General features: G+C 38.0%; 2 protein-coding genes across 23 annotated transcripts in view; one reads left to right on the forward strand and one right to left on the reverse strand.

The window, feature by feature from the left end:
* Positions 1-5,800, reverse strand: part of mapk10 (mitogen-activated protein kinase 10) — a 64,038-nt gene extending 58,238 nt beyond the window's left edge. For 8 of the 19 annotated variants that reach the window (XM_084387396.1, XM_084387394.1, XM_084387395.1 and 5 more), the window contains exons 1-2: positions 5,576-5,651; positions 5,382-5,473 (exon numbers count right to left, since the gene is read on the reverse strand). In XM_084387396.1, the coding sequence (XP_084243522.1) occupies positions 5,382-5,384 (3 nt within the window). In that variant the 5' untranslated portion in view covers positions 5,385-5,473; positions 5,576-5,651. Of the gene's footprint in view, positions 1-5,381; positions 5,474-5,575 lie in introns of those variants that run through there. The other 11 variants (XM_084387387.1, XM_084387397.1, XM_084387386.1 and 8 more) reach the window with 6 other exon arrangements.
* Positions 5,801-13,900: 8,100 nt separating this feature from the next.
* Positions 13,901-18,735, forward strand: part of ptpn13 (protein tyrosine phosphatase non-receptor type 13) — an 86,401-nt gene continuing 81,566 nt past the window's right edge. For all 4 annotated transcript variants that reach the window (XM_084387403.1, XM_084387404.1, XM_084387406.1 and 1 more), the window contains exon 1: positions 13,901-14,264. The gene's annotated coding sequence lies outside the window, so the exon portion shown is untranslated. The remainder of the gene's footprint in view (positions 14,265-18,735) is intronic.

Genomic DNA, 18,735 nt, shown 5'->3' on the forward strand with positions numbered 1-18,735 from the left:
AGGATTGTAGATTAACATTGCTCATAGTGTATAATATGAACATAAAAATTACCGCAACATCTGCCAATGCAGATGCCGATAGTTTGGATTGTTTTTCTGCTATCTTTATTTTTAAAGAGCTCATTTCTAAGTAATATATTGTCATTTTGAAATAAATATAAAAACCAGTTTATTTTACCAAATACATAACTTTCCCTTTGAAGTAATGCATGGAGGTCAAACATGAAAATGAGAAAGCTATTGATAAAGTCGTAGAGTTTTTCTTGCTGTGGGCTGCTGTGTTCAGTAATCTCAGAATCAATCCCAGCAGCCTTTGTGGTATGTATCTTAAAACCATCGGCTTGCACAGGAAACATTCCCCTTGGGGCCGAAATTTCCCTGAATACCACTGTGCTGACGATAAACATTATTTTACAGTGTACAGAAAATCCAATGTGGTGCTAAATCTCTTCACGGTAGGTACACTGGAAGCTTGTGGGAGTACAGACTAAAAACCTGAAATTCTGTTCTATGCTACAGATCGTGTAGGTTGGTTATTGTTGAATGAGATCTGCTTTTACAGCATATAATAAAAGAGAGCGAGTGCTATAGATGTCTAGAGGTGTTAGAGGTGGAGCTCGGTCTAAAGCCACGCCCCTCCTCTCGCATAATTACAAGTATAATGAGCATCCTGTTACTCCACTCCCACAGATGACATCATCCATCATACGTCTGGACACACGCCTACAATAAGTCCAAAGAATTCACGGACGATTAATTCAGAGTTCACAACCAAAATATCCCAAATTTAAGCATGATTATAAAATGATCACTGGGAAATGTGTATGGAAAACACACTAAATAGTCCTAAAATAGCATTAGTTTATGTATTTTTATGTACTGTATTTTTTATATCAGTTTATAGTCGTCTTAAGTAGTCTTAAAGGGATAGCACACCCAAAAAAGAAAATTCTGTCATCATTTACTCACCCTCAATTTGTTCTAAACATGTACGAGTTTTTTTCTTCTGCTGAACACAAAAGAAGATATTTTGAGGAATATGAACTATGGAAGTCAGTGGGGCCCATCATTAGGGGCCTCATCATGTTTGGTTCCCAGATTTTTTTTAAAATGTCTTCTTCTGTGTTCAGCAGAAGAAAGAAATGCATACTGGTTTGGAACAACTTAAGAGGGAGGGAATGGACATCATTTTAATTTTTGGGTGAACTAGTCCTTTAAGCCCTTAAAGTGATAGTTCGCCTACAAATTTAAATTCTGTCATCATTGACATGGTGACCATCAATATTGTCAGAGAATAAAGACTGTTTGTCAAAGGAAGATATAGCATGGTTTGATTTTATGATCTTATGCTTTTTTTTTCTTTCTTTTTTTTTTTGTCCTGTGAGCTTGACAGCCCATGGTCACCTATGGAGGCTTATTTACGCCACCGAATAAAAATATGAAAGTAGTTGCGACTTCTCAAAATTATGAGTTTATACCTCACAATTCTGATTTATTTTCTTTTTTTTCTCAGAATTGCGAATTTTCTCAGAATTCTGCATGTTCATGTGGTCAGGTCAGGTGTCTAAATTTCCAGGAAAAAAAATGACAGGTGAAGAGAAAATTACAGGAATGTGAGATGTAAACTCAGAATTACGAGTGTAACAAAGTCAGAATTGTGGGATGTAAAATCACAATTACAAGACATAAAACAGCAATTTTGAGGGGGAAAAAGCCTGATTTGTGAGATAAGAAGTTGCAATTACCTTTTTTATACTTTAAGTACATGGCAGAAATAAGCTTCCATAGTCCCTCCCTATTTACTGTCATTAGCCAATTTAAAAATAATCTTTTCAAGTCATACTGGTTGAAAACAACATGGGGGTGAGTAAATGATGCCAGAATTACCCATTTAAGCATTTTTTATTGTGCAATTTATAAATTGACTAGTCCTCGCTCTAAATGCCAACATGGCACGAGGAAGAAAGACATATTGATAATCCCTCTTACAAAAGTAATGACCTTAAAAAAGCATCCCTGAAAATGTGCCATGGCATAAGCCAAAAAATTCACTGAATGTTTCAAACATTGAGATAAAAAAGTGTTGATAACAGCAGATTGGTAATGCTTGATACCATTCCAATAACATTGACACCATTGTGTTCCCTGGTTAGCAGTGACATCATCTACAAATGGCTTTTGGATGGTAACACGGCGATTTTAGTTGCATAACGTGGGCCTGCGATAGAAACATTACAACACTGAGATGGCTTAACCGGGGTCGACTAATCCTAACCACAATCAACCAGAGACCGAACAAGCTGGCTCCAAAACATAAAATATTAAGTGGGACTGTTCTTTGACCGCATAGCAGCAGAGACTAAAATTATGATTTTGCAATCCCGCAGAGCTTGTACATGACATCTAGAAACATGTCATTTTTCATTTGAGACCTCAAAACCTGATGACCAATTTCAAAGCATAATCACAGTGTTAAATAAACTGCAACTAGTGATACAAAACACTACTTTTGCTTTCCAATGGATGTGGCACAAGAAATCAAGATTCAGAAAGGTTACTGATCCAACATGAATGCAAACAATAGCTAAATATGCTAACAAACAAACAAGCAAGCCAATAAATATTGATGGAAATAACAAGTTTAACCCTGTCTATTGCAGTGGACTACAAAGCTGGATGGGTCAAGCATCTATTTACAATAATCTATTAAAGAGTCCTTGAAAAAAAAAGTGACAATTCCCTAGGAGCGTGATCAGTTTGCAGAGAGGGATTGTTTGCTGAACCATCCAAGTCATATCCAGCCAGCTTCTCGGCTTCAGAAGTCCTTCACTAATTCATTCCCAAAATCACTCTTTATCTTTCCAAATGTCAGCACACGATCAAGGGCGTAGATTTGGTTTGAACATTGGGGGGGTTGAAGTTTGGGTCTGCATATTTTTCATGTGATCATGGTATAAATATTGGGGGGGTTGTAATGCATAGATTTAAATATTGGGGGGGTTATCTCCCCCCCAACCCCCCCACAAATTACGCCCCTGCACACGATGCTCACGACAACCTCTGACACTAAACCGTGAGCCGAGTTTAACCAGGGCACCCACTGGTTTGTGATTTAACAATATACAGACACAATAGAACAGCCTAATTAGCCATATGGGGTCTTTTGGGGGGGTTGATTGGTCCATGGACGTCCCTCAGCGTTATGCACAGCGCCTTGCCAAATCCTGCAGTAATTGTTCCATTTTAACAGAGTACTGATGTTTAAAAGCCACATTGTGCCATTGCATTAAAACAAAAGCACAGATGCTTAAATATGAATCGCTTTTTGTATTGAAAATGTGTGAACAGCTTGTAATGAAACTTAGTTGTGACAGACTGATTTTTATGTGAACAACTCGGGATATTTGTGCTGGGAAAATTCAAAGGATGTGACGGTTTTGCGCATTCCCGAGAGCTCTTCCGTTCTATAACACATGAAATGAATGCTTATACAATGTTCAGGATAATGCCGAAAGAGCTATTCTGTAATGTAACGTCAAAGTCAGTGAGAGCTTGTGCAAACATATCCACATCGCTATGATCAGATGCTTTGTTATTATACATATTTACGTATTCATCTAAACGTCACTCTCAGTAGCGTGGACGCCGTCAGGATGTTCGTTAACAGTATATCGCTGCTAACTTTTTATCTCTAAGCAAACAATGAAAAAGAACTTCACCGTGAGTATATCGCAGCACTGAATCACGTTCAGTCTCTTGTTGGCCAATAAGTTGCTGTCTGCAGTTCACTTAACGGCCACCGGTGTCACTAATAACAAGAGTTTATGAATTCTACAGATAGCCCCTTTAAAATGTCATGAAACATTTCAGCACAGGTCGGATTCAGCACCCCCCCCCCAAAGAACATGGAAAGCCTGAGTGGAGAAGGGTGACGACAGAAATTATTTTTTATTAACAAAGTTTGGGAGGAACACGTTCAAATGATTTATCCAATCAGCACGAGAGGAGGCCTATATATATATATATACGCAATCGACTCACCTATGTTCCTCGACAGTTTTCAACATCCCTCCGCCACCCCGACTCCTCACTCTTGGCTGGTTCCTATCCCAGCAGGGATACGGGGGGAGTACTCTGGGTTTGGGCCAAAATACCGAGCTCGGAGCCCTCTCCTCGGACAGCATGGTAAATACGCATGCTCTTTATCTGATTATAAGTGTGATCTAGTGAACTCTTTGTTCGATTCAGTGAGTTCTATTTTTCTAAGGGTTCGTACAAATGCAAAATTTAATGCAATAAAATGCACAAATATATTATATGCCATTTTTTAGGCTCACAATACACTACACAAATACCTTCAGGTCATGTAAGTAAATGCATAACTAAACGCCAGAGCCATTTGTATTCTGCGTCGAAAATATACTGTAGGTAAGTGAATACGCTTTTGCATTTTTAATAGCTTTTAAGACTGTCATTCCACACAGTCTTATAAAAAATGAAAGTGCATGAAAACGTCACATCCTGTGATATTTATTTCAAATCGGAAACCCAAAATAGTCTTAAAAAACAAAATAAATTGGAAAAAAACAACAACATCAAACATATCACATCTAAAAAATGTGTTTCATGACATTTTAATAGTTATTGAATAATGGTTATATTCAAGCATGGGTTGAAATAAACAAGTAAATCAAAGAACAGCAATCTAAATTTGTATCAATTTGTGTATCCTATTTTTAAAATGAAACCATCTAATTTTAAAAATAGGATACAGAAATTGATACAAATTTCACTGATTGATTTCACTACATGAAAAAAAACAAAAAAAAAACAGCAGGTGTTTTTACCATATGCCCCATCTCAGACTCCAGGGTGAACTCACATGCTTAGATAACAGTTCACAAAAATATCAAATGCAAGAAAAAGTCTCAAAATATGGAATTTAAATTCTTCAACGGCAATAATTTGACCAAATTCAATCAGTTTAGCCTCTATAAGAAGAATAGAGCGTTATGTTAGAATTAAAAGGTATTTTATATTAACCTGCATTTGCATACATGTCATTGTTGTGACTTCACATTCTATCAGTCCATATTCTAACAAAGGCCTGCCGTCACTGCAAACGGGACATATGATGCAGGACTGCGAGTGATGCAGGAAAAACATGGATGGATGTGCGCTCACGCGCTCAGATCTGGTAAACACCGGAGAAATCCTGCCGTTTACGCGTCTGCTCGTTCTCGTGCGCACCGCCAATCTTGACTGATCATTTATTCTCCTTTAGCCACAAAGACATCGACTTCATTAACCTTCATAGCGATCAATATTCATCACCCCACCCTTCAGGTTCCCGCATCAACATCTCCCACCGACCGACCTACCATTCCGTGCCAGCTGCCCGTCCGACGTTCCCGGTCCGGTGACAGTCCAGTCCTGTTCAAAACATGCCGGTAGGCGACGGTTTTAAAGACCACTGTGAGGACGAACCAAACAGATGTAAAGAAAGAAATGTAGTTGAAATAAAAAGAGAAGGATTAAAGTCTGAGTTTGCGATGCTGAATCACTGCGCGCTCACCATTGTGCTGCAGGATGCTGCCTGTACCATTATGGATCCTACCAGCGTAGGGATGGGAAGGGCAGGGGGTGCGGGAGACGGGTTGCCGTAGCAACCGGAGGGAGCACACGGTGACGTCAAAGCCGAAAGCGGTCTCATAGGAGTGAGGAGATGGAGAGGAGCGGCATCTGTAGATTGGTGGGCCTTTGCGCACATGACCGCCGCCTGCGTGTTCGGAGGCGGGCTGAGGAAAACAGCAACCAGCATCATAGAGCATTCGATTCATTTGAAACATTCGATTCGTTCGAACGATTCTTTCCGGTGAATCAGTTCAAAGGAATCGATTCACGAATCAAAATTGACCTTTACGCACGATATTCCAGATTCCAGATATTAGCTTAAATAGTAAGTTAACCCAAAAATGAACATTTTAATCATCATTTACTCACCCTCAAGTTGTTCCAAACCTGTATGAGTTTATTTCTTCAGTTGAACTCAAAAAGAGATATTTTGAAGAATGTATGTTGCTAACCAGACAGTTGATGGCACCCATTGTTTTTTTCCAACTATGGAAGTCAATGGCTACCGTCGACTGTTTGATTACCAACAAAGTTCAAAATATCTCCTTTTGGGTAAACTATCCCTTAAAGGTCTAATATTGGGATACATGGCAAAGGCAACACGAACTAATTAATAGCCTAATAATAATCAACATTCTTAAACACCTATAAAACAGTCAATCATCTTTGTTTAGCAGTGTTTAGTCTACTACATAGGCCTATATATGTTAAACAATTTAAATTTTGTAATATATGGTTTTCCATATGATTGGTGGTAGCCTATTTAGTGATCAAGTGTAAATTGTAAATTTATGATTTTATGCCAAAATCAATTCCAACATGCTCGAATAAATAAAAATGTCAAATGTTGCGTCATTTATTATTTCAACACGTTTCTTGTCCCTTATGGTTTAGCGCAAACGCTTTGAATTACAAAGAATCGGTTCAAACAAACGATTCATTCGCGAATCGCACATCACTAATTGCCAATAATAGGGCCTATAAACACTGCACGATAGGCATGAAAGGCTAGTTGCATGCATCATAATAATAGTAGTAGTAATAATAATAACAATTGTAGGCCTAATAATTAATGTATCCATATCCCAATGTCCTACATAGAATAAACACCAATCTGGCTAATCAGAAAAAATATTATGTACATTTATGCAAAAAAGAATAAAAAAAAAATACAATATATAAAAAATCCTTACCACAGTTCAGTTATTCAGTCCTCATTTGGGACTATTTCTCCGACAACATGTGCATATCAATGTCCTATGCTCTCTCAAACTTTTACACCCCCATGCCCTTTAGTGAATCTGGGGCTCAACTGGGACTTTGCTGTTGTTGCATATTAATTAAAATTACAGCTCAACTGTCTCAAAGTTCTTCCAGATTCTGTATCTGTAAATATTGATCAAGTCTGCATTTTAAGAAGACAAATACCTCAAAATGACCATGCCAGAGTGAAGTGGTCCACTTTGAAAATCAAGAGCACTCGAGAAAATCTTTACGTAATATCATAATGGAAATTATCGACTTACTCTGCAGACATTGGCAATGCTGTGCAGGGGCAGTTATTAGCCTCACATTTCTAATCAATCCACATAAACCCAAATGTTTTATTCTCCTTTAATCACCTTTTGTTGAATTTCCATCTTCCAGATGCAATATTTGCTTTATACACTAAGAGAGCTCTGTTACACTCTGCAGAGTGGCACATAAAAAGGCTTTCAGTGTTATCGAGGAGAATCAGATACATATTTCATGATTGTTGCAGAACATGGTTCCATTTTGATGGTGGTGAAAGAGACAGAGATCTAAGTATTTATTCAACAACAACAACAACAACAACAACAACAAAAAAGAAATTGGTAAACTGGAATTCATATTCAAGAATGACTGAAAACGAATATTATTTGTTATAAACAATCCTTTAAAAATGTCCAGTCCTCTTGGACACAAAAAGATGACTTTTTATAATGACACTAAAATTCCACTAGGGGGCGTGTCTTGCATTATAAATGCTAACGCAGCAGAACACTTAGTGGAAGGAAGCCATTAAAACTCAATTACTTCCTGACAAACTTGACCTCTTGCAATTGAAAGCCAACTTTCAAGCACTGAGTGATGCTGATCAGATAATCTCTGACTTTTATGTTTCTCTGTTGATCTTTTTGGGGGTAACTTTCTCTAAATAACTAATGTTGTTAGTCCGTTGTATTTATTTGGGCTGCTGTGACTCTTACCACTGCAACGGAAAAATATTGCTACCACTATGCAAGGCACCTCAAAATATACTAAACATACTTCAACATCAATCATTGTCAGTGTAATGCACACAGTTGCTGATGATGACCAGCAAGTGGTCCAGACATGGAAAAATACAAATTATTGTTTGCTCTGCCTCTGCATAGAATAGCCAGTTCCTGTACTATGAAATAGCTATTTACATATACATCTGGAATCTGGATCGTTGTTTTACATATTAATAGGCTACATGAGATTGTTTTGTAATTTACCTCATTGCTTTTACTTTAAGTGTTTGCTTAACATCTAAAAAACAGTTGGATACCGTTTAAAAGCTTTATTTCAATGGTCCACTTTAGATAACCCTACTAACTATAAGTAACTTTGCAACTACATGTCAACTAACCCTCACTTGAGTAGTAGACTGTTAGGTTAGGTGTTAGGGTTCGTTGACATGTAGTTGTGTAACAGACCACAGATCTCCCCTGAGGTGCGCTAGTGACTGATGCTAAAGGCTGTGTTTTTTAGCGTCCTGGTTGGTGTGCCTGCCTCCCACACTGGAGACCCCGGTTCGAATCCCGCTCGGAGCGGGTCGACTAGGACCGGTTACATTTGGTGCCGTGACCCGGATTAGAGTGAGGTTTAGGGTGGTGAGTGTAACGTAGGCCAGTAAGAGCTGTGCAGGTAAACCTCACTCCCCTGGATCTCAAGAGGCGTGCTAGCGGTCTTTAGTGTCCTTGTTAGCGCGCGCCTCCCATGCCGGAGACTCCGGTTTGAATCCTGCTCAGAGCAGGTTGAGTAGGGCCAATTACAGTTGCAAAGTTATAGTCAGTATAATGTCTGTTGTGGGACCATTAAAATAATGTGTTAGCAGATATTAAGCAGACAGTCTACTACTATAATGACTGCTAGACAAAACAATACAATTATGAAATATTATTATAATTTAAAATAACTGTTTTCCCCAAAAATGTAATTTATTCCTGTGATACAAAGCTGAATTTTCAGTCTTCAGTGTCACATGATCCTTCAGAAATCTTTCTAATATGCAAATTTGGTTCTCTTTTTTATATTATCAGTGTTGAAAATAATAAACTAAACTAAACTAAGCGTACTGTATACTCTGAGAGAGTTAGTGGCTTATGTATGATCTGCAAGCCACTGCATAAATCTGGACTTTAAACCTGGAGTTCAGCTTCTTATGTAAAGTACATACATGAATCAGATGTATGAGATCAGATGGATTAAAGCCTGTTTAGCTACTGCATTCAACTGGGCCTTATAGGGAGCAAAAGAACAACATTTAGTTGCAATAGTACAACTTTAGATTCAGAAACAGTGAGTGTTTATACAGTTCTGTTGAAGACTCGAATCTCTTTGGGGCATGCTGTTTTACTCAGGGCCCACAGAGGTGTAGCAAAAGTGCTTGAGGAAGCATATTTGCAAAACCAGGGCATGCAATTAGCAAACCCACCAATCGAGTCTGTCTTCCCCTCCTCCCCTTTTCCTTTCCGGCATCCCCACAGTGGTTTTAATGGCCTGGTCGGGAGCCAGGAGCGCTCTGTGCTGCTTTGCCCTGTAGGTACAAACCTCCAAAAGCCCTGGATAGAGAAAGCTGTCACTCGCCATTGAGTCACGGCGGAACATTTTCAGACATCATAAACAAATAAAATCCAAACAGACAAAGAATGTCCCATTCTCGAAATGAGGGAAGTTTTTAATTTGTAAAAGTGCCTTGTGTTTCTGAAGTGTTTCTTCTATTGGTTTTCTGGAGGATTCCGAAAAAAATACTTCAACTGATAGATATATCCTATTTTACAGTAAAATACTGTTCATTTGACAGTTTTACGTGAAAAGAACCTGTATGATTTACAGTGAAAAAACATAAATTGACATTCCCAGAATTCCCTGCGTGATATTTCACGTTATGTATTTTCTTTGAAATAAAATGTTTCTTATAAGTTATATACATTAGGGTTTTATGTTATACATCTAATGTTGTTAAATGAATGTTTTTGAGTGGCATGTGTTACCATGATGGTGTTTAGTATTTGTGTGAATGACACTGTGCAGCTTTTATATGTCACTATTTCAATCTTTTCAGCTTGTCAGGTCACAATTAGTTTTGGGTTTTGGTTCATGTGCATTTGTTTATTATTGAAGTTTCATTGTGTTCAGGTGTGTCTTGTTTAGTCATGTGTATAAATAGCCCTCATGTTCCCAATGTTTAGCTTTGCTTGTGTAACTGCTGTTGGTGACAGTATAATTCTGTTCATAATTCATGGTTCAGATCAAGCCTAGTCATTGTGTATTTTGTTCATGTTAATAAACTGCACATGGGTTCATTTTCAACTTGCCTTCAGTGGAGCTGCTTGTGTTGAGATTTGATTCATCGTGTGAGTTTTTGGTTCTTGTCAGTGTATTACAAGGGTACTCAACAAATATTAGTACTTCAATAGGTTGGTAAATTAACATTATATCAGTTAATGAAATTTGCAATGTTTTTTTTATTATTTAATTTAAATCTGTAACCCATAAAATGCGGCTACAATATTTTTAAGGTAAATTTCTGGCAATTTCTGGTTGTGGATGCTTCTTAAAAATCCCTGTCCTCATCTCTGTATCCTGTCGATACTGTAGCTGGTCGACTCAGTTTCTCTCTTTCCCCCATAATCGATGCGTTCAGGCTTTCGAAGATATATTGTTTCCAGAAACATTTTGGAATGCCCCTGTTGATGGTCTGTTGTGGAATAAAATTCAGGAACCATCTCTAATATCTCTAACATAAATCTTTATTTCCAAAGAAAATCTCTTAAACTCATTTATAAATATTACCCTTGCAATTACAATCTGGTAAACAGATTTATTTGTCATATTGATTTATTTTTGTGGTTTACCTGCTGAAACATGCTTTCATTTATTTTGGAGTTGTCCTCATTTAGATTGATTTCAATCAATTTTCTGTTAATTTATTAATCATTGTATGACATTAAATTTATAACATAACATGGAAATCAAATCACAACATTTATTTCCATCAAGAGGTGCATCTATGTTTGGTCAAGATCTTGTATTGACAATGCAAGAGTCCAGCACTCTGTAAAGTCTCCTCCAGCACATCCCACAAACTTTCACTGAATTTAAGGTCTGGATTCAGAGGTGCCAATCCATGTGTGGAAATGGTTCTTCATGCTCCCTCTCAACCATCCTTTCACAATTTGAGCCTGATATTGTCATCCTGGAATATGGCCAAGATGTGTCTTCCTACATGGATGTTTAAGAAATGAAAAGCTACACATTCCATCAACTAGGGTTAGAAGAACTGTTGGCATAATAATCACTGCAATAATGATCCAATCACAGACTCTTAAGCATTTGCCTATTTAAATCCAAACTACTTTTTTTTTTTGGGCCGGGCAGTGTATGAACCTTAGTTTTCCATTTTAAAAACAGAAGTTCAACATAAAAACAATATTAAGTCTGAAAAATAAGAAAGCTGTAAAATGTGTAAACATTATAATATTTTTATACAACTTTATTTCTATCGTTTGATTTTGAATGTATGTATTATCTTTGTTTTGTTTATCCTAATATATCCCCTGGCTGTATTTGCAAATATTAAACCAATAAAAAAGTATAAAATAATGAAAGTGAGGCCAACTTGATTATGTCATCTCCACACTAAAAAACAAAAATGGCTTTGAAACTATTTTCACAGAAACTGCTTGCAAATATCACAAATAATTACGAAGTACGGCAATTGAATTAAACGTAATTTTGTAAGAGGACTGAAATAGAATGTTCTTGTAAAACACTGCAATGTATTTATTTACAACTTCCCACAATTATTATTATTATTATTATTATTTTTTTTACAGTGCATTGGAGGCTGCATGGTAACAGTGACTTATCTGATTGGTTATTATGGGTATTGTTGTTCTATAATTATTATTAAACAAGTTGAAATCACACTGACCTGTGGCTTCCATAAGCACATGACACTGCTTAACAATCCTGGTTCTCATGGCAGATCCTGAAATTAATGATTAATTACATTTGAACACACTGTTGAACTCTGTATTGCATTTCAATGCACTTCCTGTCCCATATTCCTCATCTAATTCTTCATATCCTGCTCCTCAGGGCCCTCCTGTTTAGTCTAACCACCACCTCCATTTTTGCTCCACTTTTTGGAGGTGGGCAATCCAGGTCCGAAAACAAAAATCCAGCGGTCTGTTTTAAAATAGCACTCATTCTGCCTCTCTCCGGATTCTGTTTTGGAGGAAGAAATGTCAAACGTAGCACAGTACCTCGGAGTGACATTTGGTTCATCTGAACCCTGCTATTTGTGGCTTGAAACTCAGTTTTCCCCCTGTTAGTCATATGAACAGTGCTAACTCACTGCACACACACCCTTTCTTTCCTACCTCAGCCAAGTTACCCTTGCATGTTTAAAAAGAAATTTTCAAGACACCGTTTAAGATGTTTTAATGAGAGCGTTAAAGTAAAATAAATCTTTCTGATCAAAACAACATGTATGCAACAAGCTTTAATGTCTTGCAGGGTTCACATGCAGACATGTGTGCTGATCCCTGCGGCCCCAGGTAAAGTAGGAAGCTCCGCTCAAGTTTAAAGAAAGACTTCCAGGGTCAATAATGGCACAGGGTGAGGGAAAGGAGGATTGGAGATGAGATGGGACGGGAGGAGGGGCGGAGGTGGAATTCTGTGGTTGGAGTACTAACCTCTCATTCCTCAGTAGCTCTCAGGCAACGCACGGCAAGCATTAGGTTGTATGACTGACCCCAGAACAGAATTTCAGGCACTACAAAACACTGTGAGGTGTAACAGCATGAACTCTAAAAGGGATAGTTCACCCAAAAATGTAAATTCATGTCATCATTTACTCACCCTCAAGTTATTCCAAACCTGTATGAATTTCATTATTCTGCTGAACACAAAAGATGATATTTTGAAGAAAGTCGGTAACTAGACAGTTGATGGACCCTATTGACTTCCACAGTATGGAAAAAAATATGGAAGTCAATGGGGTCCATCAACTGTTTTGTATACCCATATTCTTCCAAATATCTTCTTTTGTGTTCAGAAGAAGAATTAATTCAAAAACAGGTTTGGAAAAACTTGAGGTTGAGTAAATTATGACAGAATTTTCATTTTTGGGTGAACTTCCCCTACTTTGATTCTTCACACTATTTTGCAACTGAAAGAAACAACAAATGTTTTTTTTTAACAAATGAAATTATACATAAAGTAATATTATTAAATAATCCTGTAACATCCTTATGATGATTTTGGATAATTTAGTATTTTCTGATGATTGTCTTTTCATACAAAGTCATGTTTTACACATACACAAGAGTGCTTTATTTAAATATTCTGATATTATATTTAAATATAGGATACATTTGACAAAAGGGGTTAGTTGCTCCCATACAACAAAGCTAAACTAAAGTTGTGCCATTGTGTCAAGTTGTGTCTCACATTCTGAAAAAAGTTAGAAGAGGTAGAATTGTGCATTTATTTTTAATTAAATCACATTTGCATCACATTTGTTGTAGTTAAATGTCTTTGTTGCAACAGGTAGCTTTGGGCCTTAATATGCAAATATGTAGGTATTTAATGAGATCATTTAATGCGTCATACTTAAAGGGATAGTTCACCCAAAAATGAAAAATTTGGCATCATTTAACGTTACTCACCCTGAGGGCGAGTAAATGATGACAACATTTTCATTTTGGGTGAACTACCCAAGAAGGGTAAGAAAACCCTACACGAAAACCTGCTCATTTCTTCAGATGTTTTGTTTTGGATGCGTTACATATCTGGATGCGTGGCCACCGTGGACTGCGCCTCACTCTAACAACTTTTCGTGGTATTTTCCTCCCAGTCGAGGAGAGTTTCTATAGAGACGCCTCATGTTGCTGGTGTGACGGCTCCTGCTCCGGTGGAAAGCAACCAATGAGAGGCAGGAGTGCGGTGTCTGGTTACTCCCTCTCTCCCGCGAGCAGGAGGGCTCACAGACGCTAGAGAGAGATCTGAACCTCTCGGGCTGGAAGGGTGACTCGGCTTCCCAGAGGAACCAAAGACGCGTTACCTGTTTTCAGCCGCGTAAAAGATCCTCTGTTTACTCGCAGTCTGCAACATTTTACGCATTATCCTTTCAGGACAATCTAAGGAGTGCTGGTTACTTTTTTTTTTTTTTAAACGGAGATCATGGACCTTACGTTCGAAGTAGATCTTATGAAGTAAAACCTGTTGCCAGTTCGACTCGGGCTGGTTTTCCATTTCAGGTTTGCTGGTGGATGTGATGCTGGACTCTTGTTTGCGCACTGGCTGGTAGTTGGAGTGAAGTTTGAAGTTGTAGCCCACTTATTTGCGAGGTAAGTTTTTGTTTTTACATCAATACTTTGTTGAGTTTGATGCTACTGCTTGCAAAGTTTACTAGCTTTTATATTGGTCTATAAACCCCGCAAGTAGCTTTGCACAACACCATGAGGCACCAGGCTTTGGATTAGGAAAGGTTTATGTCTGTATTCGAGCAAAAACGCGACTTTTATTCGAACTTTATTCGAATTTCATTATCATGTCTACAGCAAGTTCCAATAAGGCGTTGTGTATGTAAAAATATGAGCTCTTCAAATAGGCTACAAACTGTGCCTAATGTTGCAGTGTTGGATGGTGGAGCGAGTTGGAAGTAACCGCAGGTGTTTTGCTGATGGTCATTGGTCTACCATTGGTCCACTTGAGGGTCTCTTTGGATAATTTTGTGCCTTTAACATGTAGTTTCAGTCAGTAATATTGAAATGAAAGACTTTTTATCTTTATTTGATATTATTATTGCAGGCATGTCATTTTTTGGCTCGTTTTTTTTGTAGCCTGGCCTCCAAATCACAACACTGCAAGTCTAATATCACGGATATAGTCATTGATGCCTAATATGACCTGGTTAAATGGGGAATTGTATAAAAGTTAGATTTTTTTTTCTTTTTCTTTTTTAATGTGATAGCCTACTACTACAGAAGATTCAAATTAACAGTAAAGTGCCATGGTATTTCTTGCTAGAACAACATTTCATACTAATTAGACGACCATTGTACATGAATATGGCAATCTTTCATACATTAATGAAAGAGAGTTTTAATATTGTCATGTCCATGCCTAGTAAAGTAAATTCTAGACTAGTTTAGTGCTGCTCTCAATAAGTAATTCCATGGATTATTACTTGACCTAAAAATCTGCATCTCTATAAATTCATTTGTATAAAATCCTGTGATCATAAATGACCTGTAGTAAGTAATGTAAAAAGTGCGGGAAAGCTGTATTCAGTACAATAGTGTTATCATCCCAGAAAATTACCATACTATGGTACCTCCACAGTACATTTTGCAAAAGTTAGAAGGTTGTACTCTGCTTTTTGTATTCTGATGACCATCATCATGAGTTTGAGGAACCTTTCATCCTCAGGCACTTCAGCTCTCTAAAGCTGTCATTTGAGAGCTGAAACTTGTCATTTTTAGTCTGTTTATATCCCCATGATGCCACCCCTGAACTAATGGCAGGCGGAACTGTCTCTTTCCAGTATAAACATGAGGAGTTCTTATGAAATTATCCTGTGTGGTTTGCAGTTCACAGAATTATCAGTGAAAGAGAAGGTTCTTGCACAGAGGAATGTTCCTGACACTGAGGGTGTCTGATTCATCCAGCCATAGTTATAGGGGCCAATACAAGTTCTTGTTTTCTTTTGTGCGGTGGTCCCAAGGTTTGTTTTATCCTCTGCGCTGAGCTCAATGGATCTTTTGTTTCATGTCTCTTTTGCAGTACAGTCCGGGCGCTGCTTACATCTGGGTTGTGCGAACCTGGCTCGGTAATCTTGTCTAGCCAAACGTCTCAAAGTTCATTTGTGCTGGACAGGACATGGTTTAGACTTAGCCACCATGACATCAAAATTCACAGTTCTTGTTTTTTTTAAATGGAATATTGCATTCTTTATTACAAAGGATGTCATTGCAAATTTTTTTTTTTTTATTCATATACCCTCGTAACTTCATTAATTGAAATAACTTCCTCTACCTCTTGCTCATCTCTTCTCTTCTCTTGTTTACTGGCTTGAGTGCTGGACAACCTGTCACTCACATGGGTTCACAGCAATAGCAAATCACAACCATCTTATGATCCAATTAATTCCCGATGGTCAAAACCAAGTCCCGCCCCTTAATTTTTTATTTTTTTCGAGAAGCCGTTTCACCTGGATATAGTCAGAGCCCGGCTACGGAGAGCCTGCCCACTCCCTATTAAGTCCTATTGTACCGAAATTTGGTTGTAGTTCCACCAGAGTTCCACTGGGGACGATCGCCATGAGTGCAAAATTAATGGGAGTCTATGGGGCTAGACGGCTAAATTTGTCTCTTTCACCCGATTGCCGTTGAGAAATCTCAGATTTGAGTGTAGGTTTTGCAAGTTCAACATGGGTTATAGGTCGAAAGTTGAATGAATGAGTACTTATGTCCTTTCGATTTCTTACAGGTTGAGTTGTTGTTGCCCATAACACGCTAGCATTCTGCTAATGAACGCTGATTGGTCAGTGAAGGACTGATTACGACCAGAGATACCGCTTGATGGCATCGTGGCATCCGAAGCGGGACCAGAAATAAACTAAACAAAAACTCGTCTAGCACGTGTATTTACTTGTGTCAGCTGTGTTGTCGATGCCTGGAGAGAAAAGAAAGTGCAGAGCGCGAAAGCACCAGAGTGACTGAAGGATTGCCGTAAAGCAGTATCTCTGGTCGTACGATGTGTATGACGTCATTGACACTTTAAAACTTTTTTTTAAGCAAATAAGTGACTCTAAAAAATCTAACACCCAGCAATGTGTAATTTCTTTGCATCTCCTTTCGAATACAACATTCAAATTACTAGACAAAAAATTATATCCTGAGAAAAGTGGATTTTGATGTGTATAGCGCCATAGACCTCCATTCATTCTGCACTCGTCCTGTGAGCGCCCTCATATGGAATCAGAGTGGAACTGCAACCAGTTCAGAAGCCGGAAGTTTACTGAGAGTGAAACTTTTCGCCTTATTAGACATTCTCTGATATGGTGGAGTCTTTCACAATAGGGTAAAAAAGAATATGGCAACTTTGTTTGTTTTTATGCCGATTTTAAAGGTGCGGTATGTAATATTGACAGGTAGTGGTTGAAATAGGCACTGCAGTCCAAATTCAAAATATTGGAGAGAGTTGTTTGCCCCGCCCCCTCCTCCTCAGTCATGAAGCTCATGTGGGTTGCCAGATTGAGAACAGGAACAAGCTTGCGCAATTGACAATGGAAGGTGACGAGTTGATTTATTGATATTTTAATTAGGGCTGAATGATTAATCGCACTTTACATGTAATCGCACTTAAATCGAGATCGCTTATCGCGATTTTTAAATCGCAAAGGCTGCGATTATTATTATTTATTTTTTTATTTTTTTATGCGCAGCTTGTCATTGTTGTATGGCTCTGTAAACGCTGTCCATCTGAAACCACTGTGAGTTTGAGTCACTTATAACGTGCATTTGAAAAAACAACACGCGTCAAACATCTTTCCAAAACATGAGAAGCATTTATGAACCTCTTGTCCAACAACAGACAACATTTAATAACATGCATTTACTCCAAACTCACTTCATAACGACAGTTGAGCATCCTTCTGTGAGATGATGTGCCTTCTTACACAGAATAAGGCAGTCGTGTATTTATAAGTCATGTTTAATCAAAGCGTTTCAATCTTCTGTTTATTCAGCTACAGCGATAGGGATTTCCTGGAATGATGCGCATTATTGTACTTCTGCGGCCGGGCATATTTATCGTGTTTGCATGAGAGCGCCCTCTGGCATTCAAATGGGGCAGTATTTACTACCAATCAACCGCACTTCACTGACAAGCTGCGCATAAAATGATCGCAGCCTTTGCCAAATCGCGTGCGGTTTTATTGCGATTAATCGTTCAGCCCTAATTTTAATATGCCTCTGGTTTAAGATGGATGCTGAGGCTTTTTATATCAGGTAGAATCTGTGATCTCTCACCCCGTTTGTTTGTTGGCTTCCATGGCTGCAATACGCGGTGTTTTCCGCCAACTGGCAACCCAGAGTGTCGAAATACTATTGGGTAAATTGGCAGTGGCCGGAATTACACGTACCAAACCAGACATTTGACACAAAACATATTTCAAAGTGGAATAACTCGCTGTAGAATTGTTTTTCATAGAAACAAGAATGTCAACTTAGCGTGTTTCCTAAATAACTGCAAACATATTATGGTATTTTTTACTACTTTACTGCTTTACTACAGTCCAAAAAATTACATAAAGCATCTTTAAGACCCGTTCACACCAAAGATTTTAACGAAAAAGATAACATTTTAAGAACAGTTCTAAATTTTAAAAGAAAAGCAGATTCCACACGACAACTATAACGATAATGAGACAGAGAAACAATTTTCCAGATGATGAACGATTAAAACATTTACAGCCAATCAGAATCTACAAAGAGCTTGAACATTTAAAGCGGCAGACGACAAAACAGCATCACTCGCTTATAATAATCAGAATGTTGTCATCTGTTGGTGTCGACGCCAAGTTATCTTTATAGTTATACTTCTTGGTGTGAACATAAAGACGTCCACACTATAACGCTAACAACACTGAGGAACGATATCATTAAAATCACTAAATGATGAACGATAAAAACATTGACAGCCAGTCAGAATCCACCGAACTTTAAAGAGCTCGAGCATTAAAAGTGGTTGACGTCGTAACTACAGTGCACACACATAATAAATAGCATATCATAACCACACCGAGTAACAATG

Source organism: Rutilus rutilus (assembly GCF_951802725.1).
Source record: "Rutilus rutilus genome assembly, chromosome: 18".
NCBI classification, from domain to species: Eukaryota; Metazoa; Chordata; class Actinopteri; order Cypriniformes; family Leuciscidae; genus Rutilus; species Rutilus rutilus.